Source organism: Rana temporaria, chromosome 10 (genome assembly GCF_905171775.1).
Source record: "Rana temporaria chromosome 10, aRanTem1.1, whole genome shotgun sequence".
NCBI lineage: Eukaryota > Metazoa > Chordata > Amphibia > Anura > Ranidae > Rana > Rana temporaria.
This window is the reverse complement of record NC_053498.1, coordinates 8,197,003-8,206,156: the sequence shown is the minus strand read 5'-3', so window position 1 is coordinate 8,206,156 and position 9,154 is coordinate 8,197,003. Positions and strand designations below refer to the sequence as shown.

General features: G+C 45.4%; 1 protein-coding gene across 1 annotated transcript in view; it reads left to right on the top strand.

The window, feature by feature from the left end:
- LOC120915967 overlaps positions 1-372 on the top strand; it is a 6,977-nt gene extending 6,605 nt beyond the window's left edge. Inside the window, exon 3 of the mRNA XM_040326809.1 lies at positions 1-372. This exon is cut by the window's left edge and continues 50 nt beyond it. Within this exon, the coding sequence (XP_040182743.1) occupies positions 1-123 (123 nt within the window). The 3' untranslated portion in view covers positions 124-372.
- Positions 373-9,154: the final 8,782 nt, after the last annotated feature.

Below are 9,154 nucleotides of genomic sequence, written 5' to 3'. Positions count from 1 at the left end.
TTGCTCTTAGTAAGCTCCCTGCTAATTCTGCTAATCGTCACCCTGGTGTTCTGTGTGAGGAAGAGGAGGAGGAGGAGAGAAGAATCAGACCTTGTGTACACCAACATAGAAAACAACAAGTGACATAATGATACCTCAACGCAAGTTATTATTTAAAGTGACATTGATGCAAAAAACGCAAAGCTATTCGCCCCGTGGTACTGCATGTGCATTCGTTCTGTGCGAACTAACCAGCTGTTGGGAAAATAGGGGCAAGATCGAATGTTCTTAAGCGTTTTTCTCTTCTAGCCGAATGCTCTTCAGATATTTGGGGGCAGTGATAAAGATAGATACGAACGTAGAGTGAGTCTAGGTTCACATATATGCGGGCTGCGCTTGGACGCATTTTGCATTTTTAAACCAACGTTTTTGATGCATTTTTGCATGCAGTTTTCATGCGTTTTGCTTTTTACATGTTTTTTTCTCATTTAACACATTGTATAATAGCTGGTTGCTAAGGAGTGATCCAGGAAGCCAGCCGTCGTGTCCTTAACAACCGAAGAGGTGTCAGCTGACAGCTGAATGTAAAAAAAACAACAACAACCATTGTCTGCAAAATAAAATTGGGATAAAAATGACATGGGGGTCCCCCCAATCCATACCAGTAAAAGCCCGATGCCCCAAAGCACCACTCATATGTCCCCTCCATTTTCTGACCTTTTGGGCTGCATGCTCGGATAAGAGATTTTTTTTTTTGGGGGGGGGGGGGGTTCCCCTCCAAATCCATACCAGACCCAGCTCCACATTACCGATCAGATTATACAGCTCCACATCACAGATCAGGGTATACAGCTCCACATCACAGATCAGGGTATATAGCTTCACAACACAGATCAGGATATATAGCTCCACATCACAGATTAGGGTATACAGCTCAGTCTCAGGGCAAATAGCTCAGCCTCAGGGTATACAGCTCAGCCTCAGGGTATATAGCTCAGCCTCACGGCATACAGCTCAGCCTCAGGGTATATAGCGCAGCCTCAGGGTACACAGCTCAGCCTCAGGGTATACAGCTTAGCCTCGGGGGTATATAGCTCAGCCTCAGGGTATACAGCACAGCCTCAGGGTATATAGCTCAGCCTCAGGGTATACAGCTCAGCCTGAAGCTATATAGCTCAGCCTCAGGGTATACAGCTCAGCCTCAGGGTATACAGCTCAGCCTCAGGGTATACAGCTCAGCCTCAGGGTATACAGCTCAGCCTCAGGGTATACAGCTCAGCCTTAGGGTATACAGCTCAGTCTCAGGGCATATAGCTCAGCCTCAGGGTATACAGCTCAGCCTCAGGGTATACAGCTCAGCCTCACGGCATACAGCTCAGCCTCAGGGTATATAGCGCAGCCTCAGGGTATACAGCTCAGCCTCAGGGTATACAGCTTAGCCTCGGGGGTATATAGCTCAGCCTCAGGGTATACAGCACAGCCTCAGGGTATATAGCTCAGCCTCAGGGTATACAGCTCAGCCTGAAGCTATATAGCTCAGCCTCAGGGTATACAGCTCAGCCTCAGGGTATACAGCTCAGCCTCAGGGTATACAGCTCAGCCTTAGGGTATATAGCCCAGCTTTAGGCTATATAGCTCAGCCTCAGGGTATACAGCTCAGCCTCAAGGTATACAGCTCAGCCTCAGGGTATACAGCTCAGCCTCAGGGTATATAGCTCAGCCTCAGGGTATACAGCTCAGCCTTAGGGTATACAGCTCAGCCTCAGGGTATATATCTCAGCCTCAGGGTATACAGCTCAGCCTTAGGGTATATAGCCCAGCTTTAGGCTATATAGCTCAGCCTCAGGGTATACAGCTCAGCCTTAGGGTATATAGCCCAGCCTCAGGGTATATATCTCGGCCTCAGGGTATATAGCTCAGCTTCAAGGTATATAGCTCAGCCTCAAGGTATAAAGCTCCGCCTCAAGGTATATAGCTCAGCCTCAGGGTATACAGCTCAGCCTCAGGGTATACAGCTCAGCCGCAGGGTATATAGCTCACACCACCCCACCCCAGGTGTAGGATTGAAGAACACCAACCCCCCCCCCCCCCCACTGCCAGCGGCGCAGGACTAAGAATTTCCACCCCTCTCGTGCTGCCAGGATGTCAGAACCTACCCGATCCAAGCCTGAGGCTGTGGTGTCCTCCCCTTCACTCGTGCAGGCAGTGGCTCCGGTGTCCACTCCTCCTGCAACTCCTCTTTGTTGCTCCAAAGCGCTGGGCATCCAATAGGATCGCCTGACGCTTTGGCCAATCGGGAAACAGGTCTCCCCACCTGTAGTCTGATTGGCGGGGAGGAACGTTAGTGTGAAAATAGTGAAAATTAATTTAAACAAATGGGTGGGATCGGGACGCAATCTCTGCGCCCCTAGCCCACCCAATTTTTAAGCCTTTGAAGCGCAGCTGATCATATACGATCTGTCTAAGAGACCCATGACGTCTCATTAAAGAGAACCTGTCACATCCATTATGTTATCACATAGTATAGGGTCTTTACACTAAATAAGTACAAACACACATACATGCAAGGGTAGGGGCACACATTGAGTGTGCCTGCATACGAATCCGACAATTGAACTACACATAATAGCTATCTCTATGCATGCCGGAGTGAGGGCAAGTGAGTGAGGCCAGAGTGAGGGCAATATTTCTAGACCACCATTCACTGTTATTTTTATACTGTTGACCTGTGAGGGCTTTTAAATCGCCACCTATGGACCACTTCGGGTACCTTTTTTTTGTTGCTTTTTCAATGCTTGATGTGTTTGTTATCTAATTACTTGACACAACCTCATCTTTTATATTACACCAACAAATTGGGTAATATATTAATTAACATCTAATACAGTATTAACTTTAGCATTGTTTCTACTAAAAATACGGGTTTGATAAACCATTGCGTTAATATTGTGTGACATAAAAAATTGGAACCTCCGCCATTTTATTCTCCAGGGTCTCTGCTTTCTTAGAAATATATAATATTTTGGGGGCTTTAATCTTCAGGCCTAAACATGTATTTAAACACGTGTACAAAAATAAAAAGTGGAAAATGCCTATGGCAGCCATAAGGCTAAAACCTGATGAACTGCAGATAAAGAGTGAGAGTTTCATTGTTTTTGTCCTGTTTAAAATGACATTAAAATTAAGTTTCTGATACAAAGTGTGCCAATTTTTATTTATTGTTTTACAAATGAAAAAAAGGATTTTTACATTTTGATGGTTTTTTGTATCGCTACAAAAAAAAAAAGGAAGAAAAATTGTATGTGAATATTTAAAAAGTAAAATAGAAGTAAAGGTATATTATTTTTTAAATATTCACATTTAATTTTTCTTCCATTTTTTTTCATTCTTTTAAAAAAATAAATACAAGTAAAGGTATTTTATTTTATTTATATAAAAGAGGTATTATAGGATCCAAAGCTTATCTTTGGACAGTATAAACAAGGACACCTCCCACCCTACCTTCCCCTAGCCATTCACATCTTGGTATTAAAAAATAAAAATGTGGTGATGTGGGCACTGCCTATTGGCTACTGAAGTTGTCCATCATCTGGGTCTTCTCAGGTCTCATTTTTCAGTGCTCTTCCCAGTCACGTGGGCACTGCCTATTGGTTATAGAAGTCATATATCATATGGGTGTTCCTATGATCCATTTTGGCATGCCCATGTTTCTTCCTAGTAGCGTGGGTAATGCCTATTGGTTATGGAAGTTACCCATCATCTGTGTCTTCTTCTGGTCCATTTTGGCGTGCCTATGTTTCTCACTAGTAACATGGGCACTGCCTATTGGTTTTGAAAGTTATCCATCATCTGGGTCTTCTCAGGGTATTTTTTGCAGTGCTCTTCCTGGTCACATGGGCACTGCCTATTGATTTTGGAATTTATCCATAATCTGGGTCTTCTTCTGGTCAATTTTGGCATGCCCATGTTTATTCCTAGTAACGTGGGTACTGCCTATTGGGTATGGAAGTTGCCCATCATCTGGGTTTTCTCAGGGTCCTATTGGCAGTGCCCATGTCTCTTCCTAGAAACATAGGCACTGCCCATTGGCTACTGAAGTTGTGAATCATCTGATTCTTCTCAGGGTCTTTTATGCAGTGCACATGTCTCTTTCTGGTAACATGCGTACTGCCTATTGGCTACGAAAGTTTTCCATCATCTATGTCTTCTCAGGGTCCTCTTTGCAGTGCTCTTCTCAGTCACATGGGCACTGCCGATTGGTTATGGAAGTTATCCATCATCTGGGTCTTCTTATGGTCTATTTTGGTGTGTCCATGTTTCTTTCGAGTAACGTGGGTACTGCCTATTGGCTATGAAAGTTCCCCATCATCTGGATTTAATCAGGGTCCCCTTGGCAGTGCCCATGTCTCTTCCTAGAAACATAGGCACTGCCCATTGACTACTGAAGTTGTGAATCATCTGAGTCTTCTCAGGGTCCATTATGCAGTGTACATGCCTCTTTCTGGTAACATGCGTAATGCCTATTGGCTACGAAAGTTTTCCATCATCTAGGTCTTCTCAGGGTCCATTTTGCAGTCCCCATGTTTCTTTCTGGTAGCATGGACACTGCCTATTGGCTATATAAGTTGTCTATCATCTGGGTCTTCTCAGGGTCTTTTTTGCAGTGCTCTTCCCTGTCACATGGGCACTGCCTGTTGATTATGGAAGTCATACATCATCTGGGTCTTCTTATGGTCCATTTTGGCGTTCCCATGTTTCTTCCTAGTAACGTGGGTACTGCCTATTGGCTATGGAAGTTGCCCATAATCTAGGTTTTCTCAGGGTCCATTTTTGCAGTGCTCTTCTCAGTCACATGGGCACTGCCAATTGGTTATGGAAGTTATCCATCATCTGGGTCTTCTTATGGTCCATTTTGGCGTGCCCATGTTTCTTCCTAGTAACGTGGGTACTGCCTATTGGCTATGAAAGTTCCCCATCATCTGGGTTTTCTCAGGGTCCTCTTGGCAGTGCCCATGTCTCTTCCTAGAAACATAGGCACTGCCCATTGGCTACTTAAGTTGTGAATCATCTGATTCTTCTCAGGGTCTTTTATGCAGTGCACTTGTATCTTTCTGGTAACATGCGTACTGCCTACTGGCTACGAAAGTTTTCCATCATCTAGGTCTTGGCAGGGTCCATTTTGCAGTGCCCATGTTTCTTTCCGGTAGCATGGACACTGCCTATTGGCTATATAAGTTGTCCATCATCTGGGTCTTCTCAGTGTCCTTTTTGCAGTGCTCCTCCTGGTCACATGGGCACTGCCTAATGGTTATGGAAGTAATCCATCATCTGGGTCTTCTTATGGTCCATTTTGGCATTCCCATGTTTCTTCTTAGTAGTGTGGGTACTGTCTATTGGTTATGGAAGTTGCCCATCATCTGGATTTTCTCAGGGTACACTTGGCAGTGCCCATGTCATAGCATGGACACTGCCTATTGGCTATCTAAGTTGTCTATCATCTTGGTCATCTCAGGGTCCGTTTTATAGTGCCCATATCACTTCTTTGCAACATGGGCACTGCCTGTTGGCTATGGAACTTTTCCATCATCCTGGTCTTCTCAGGGTCCGTTTTGCAGTGCCCATATCTCTTCCTGGTAACATGGGCACTGCCCATTGGCTTTGAAAGTTGTCCATCATCTTGGTCTTCTCAGGGTCCATTTAATAGTGCCCATATCACTTATTTGCAACATTGGCACTGCCTGTTGGCTATGGAAGTTGTTCATCTTCTCAGGGGTCTTTAGTCCGTAAGGAACTGGTGCTGTGACATCATGGATAGCCAGTAACAAGACCAGGCTGGACAACAGCGGAGACCAGCAAGAAAAATCATTACGTTTTATCTTTTTCCTCTGTCTGTAATTCAGCTTTAAAAGTTACACAAATACAACTGAGAATCTAGTGTTTGAGAAATCCCACCGGAAACTAGTTTGCATGCGATAACAATAATAATAATGACACATTTTGTGATGGAACCTCAGACAGGAGTATAAGAATAGCAACAGTTTTACATGCATGTTCCTTCCCTGAATTATAAAACATAATAGTATCATCTAATTATAGCATAATAACATAGAAAACTAGTTCTGCTCCACCATGCTGCAGGTCATTAAGTACATCAAGTAGGGCGATTCCTGATACTGGTTTCCAGTAAATGCTTCAGGCTAATTCAAGACAAAATTTACCGGTATATTAATGATGTGCACAGAGCTGTTAATGCAACACAATTTCAGTATTCTAAAGTCTTATCTCTACAAGATGAAAGCTAGCTGGTTGATACAGCTGATTGCATATTGGTTCTCACTGCAGAATGACACTAGATGGCCAAAAAGATCGGACGCTGAGACGTTCTTAAGTGAAAAAGCCTTCACCACATCTGCTGCTGGTGGTTTCCACAATAGAATGAGAACAGAATGCCAGAACAAGCACAGTGGAATAAATTAACATGGGATGCAAGAAAGGATCTAGAAGGGCAGAGTGGGAGAAATGAGAGAGTGAAGGTCAGGAGCAGCGTGTTAGCGATGAGCATGGGAAAGTAGAATGGTAGAGATGAGAGTGGGGGAACAGAAGCAGATTGGAAGAGATGAGCATGGGTGGACAGGAGCAGAGATTGGTAGAAGGGTAAGAGCAGATTGCAGGGTATGAGCATGGGTGGACAGGAGCAGAGATTGGTAGGAGGGCAGGAGTACAACAGGAGACGTGAGAGCAGGAGGACAGCAGCAGAGGTAGGTAGGAGGGCAGTAGCAGAACAGGAGAGATGAGCTTGGGAGGATAGGGGCAGTGATAGGTGGGAAGGTAGGAGTAGAGTTGGAGAAGTGAGCATGGAAGGGCAGGGGTAGAGATGGGTGTAGAAGGGCAAGAGTAGAATCGTAGAGTGGGAGATATGAGTACAGGAGGACAGGAGCAGAGATAGATAAGAGGGCGGGAGTAAAGTAGGTAAGATGAGAGAAGGAGGATAGGCCGCAGAGATGAGTAGGAGGACAGGAACAGAGATAGGTAGGAGGGCTGATAAAGAGTGGGAGAGATGAGCTTGGAATGATAGGGGCAGAGGAGGGCAAGAATAGAGTGGGAGAGATGAGTGTGGGAGGACATGAGTAAAGATGGGTAGTGCATGAGCAGAGTCAGAGAACTTATCATTGCAGGACAGGTGCGGAGATAGGTGGGAGAGCAGGAATACAGTAGGAGGACACAATCAGAATGGAAAATATGAACCGAGGAGGACAAGAGCAAAGATAGGTGGGAAGGCAGGAGTAAAGTAGGGGAGTTGAGAACAGGAGGACAGGAGCAGAGATGAGTAAGAGAGCAGGAGGACAGGAGCAGAGATGAGTAAGAGAGCAGGAGGACAGGAGCAGAGGTAGGTAGGAGGGCAGTCACAGAATCGGAGAGATGAGCTTGGGAGGATAGGGGCAGTGATAGGTGTGAAGGTAGGAGTAGAGTGGGAGAAATGAGCGATATGAATACAGGAAGACAGGAGCAGGGATAGGTAGAAGGGCAGGAGTAAAGCAGGAGACATGAGAGAAGGTAGGATAGGAGTGAAAATGAGTAGGAGGACAGGAATAGAGATAGGTAGGCGGGCAGATAAAGAGTAGGAGAGGTGAGCTTGGAAGGATAGGGGCAAAGATAGGTGGGAGGGCATCAGTAGAGTGGAAGAGATGAGTGTGGGAGGACAGGAGTAAAGATGGATAGGAATGCATGAGCAGAGTAGGAGAAATTATCATTGCAGGACAGGAGCAGAGATAGGTGGGAGAGCAGGAATACAGCAGGAGGGATGAGCGTAGAAGGACAGAGGTAGGTAGGAGGGCAGTAGCAGAATCGGAGAGATGAGTTTTGGATAGAGTGTGAAAGGATTATACCCCCTATTGCAGAGGTCTCAAAAACGTTCTAAACAAAGGGCCAGTTTAGTGTCCTCCAGACTTTAGGGGGGCTGGACTATGGCCAGTGGTGGTAGAAAATGTCCTGGCATTCAGTGGGAGTAAACAATGCCCTGTCCTTGATGTCAGTGTGAGGACTAGAGCCCCATCATTGGTGTCAATGGAAAGAATTCTGCCTCATCTTTGGAGTCTGTAGGAGGAATTGTGCCCTTTTGATGGTGTCAGAGGGAGTAATCGTACACATTGTTGGAAGTGGGAGGAATAGTGGCCCATCATTGGTGTCAATGGGAGGAATTGTGTCCTTTTGATGGTGTCAGTGGGAGGAATAGTGCCCCCCCATCTTTGGTGTCAATGGGAGGAATGGTGTCCTTTTGATGGTGTCAGTGGGATGAATGGTGTCCTTTTGATGGTGTCAGTGGGAGGAATGGTGTCCTTTTGATGGTGTCAGTGGGAGGAATAGTACCACCCCATCATTGGTGTCTTTTGGAGGAATCGTGTCCTTTTGATGGTGTCAGTGGGGGGAATCGTGTCCTTTTGATGGTGTCAGTGGGAGGAATAGTGCCGCCCCATCATTGTGTCAATGGGAGGAATGGTGTCCTTTTGATGGAGTCAGTGGGGGGATTCGTGTCCTTTTGATGGTGTCAGTGGGAGGAATAGTTCCGCCCCATCATTGGTGTCAATGGGAGGAATGGTGTCCTTTTGATGGAGTCAGTGGGGGGAATCGTGTCCTTTTGATTGTGTCAGTGGGAGGAATGGTGTCCTTTTGATTGTGTCAGTGGGGGGAATGGTGTCCTTTTGATTGTGTCAGTGGGAGGAATGGTGTCCTTTTGATGGTGTCAGTGGGAAGCATTGTGCCCCGTTGTTAATGTTAGTGGATGGAACGATGCCCCTAGGGCCAAATAAAGGCAAGCAAAGGGCCACAGTTTGGAGACCTCTGGCCTATTGGCTTGTTACTGCTACCCAGGGCTCTGTTGTTGAGATTTGCTGTGATTGCTCTGCTGACAACATTCTCACAAAACAGGAAGCGAAGAAACTTTATTTTTACCTGGGGCACACACTATATTGGTAGACCAAACTTCGGCATCTTTTTAAAAAACTTTTGTTAAAATACGTATTTCTCTCCATTTATTTCTCTACCTTTAGTAGATATAACAAAAAACACCCTCTGATTTATGTAACTAGAACACCTGAGGTTACTAATTTTAGTTCAGTATTGGTTGTGCAATCTTGATGTATGAGGACATTTATTAAATGGGGTGTGCTTTCCGGCG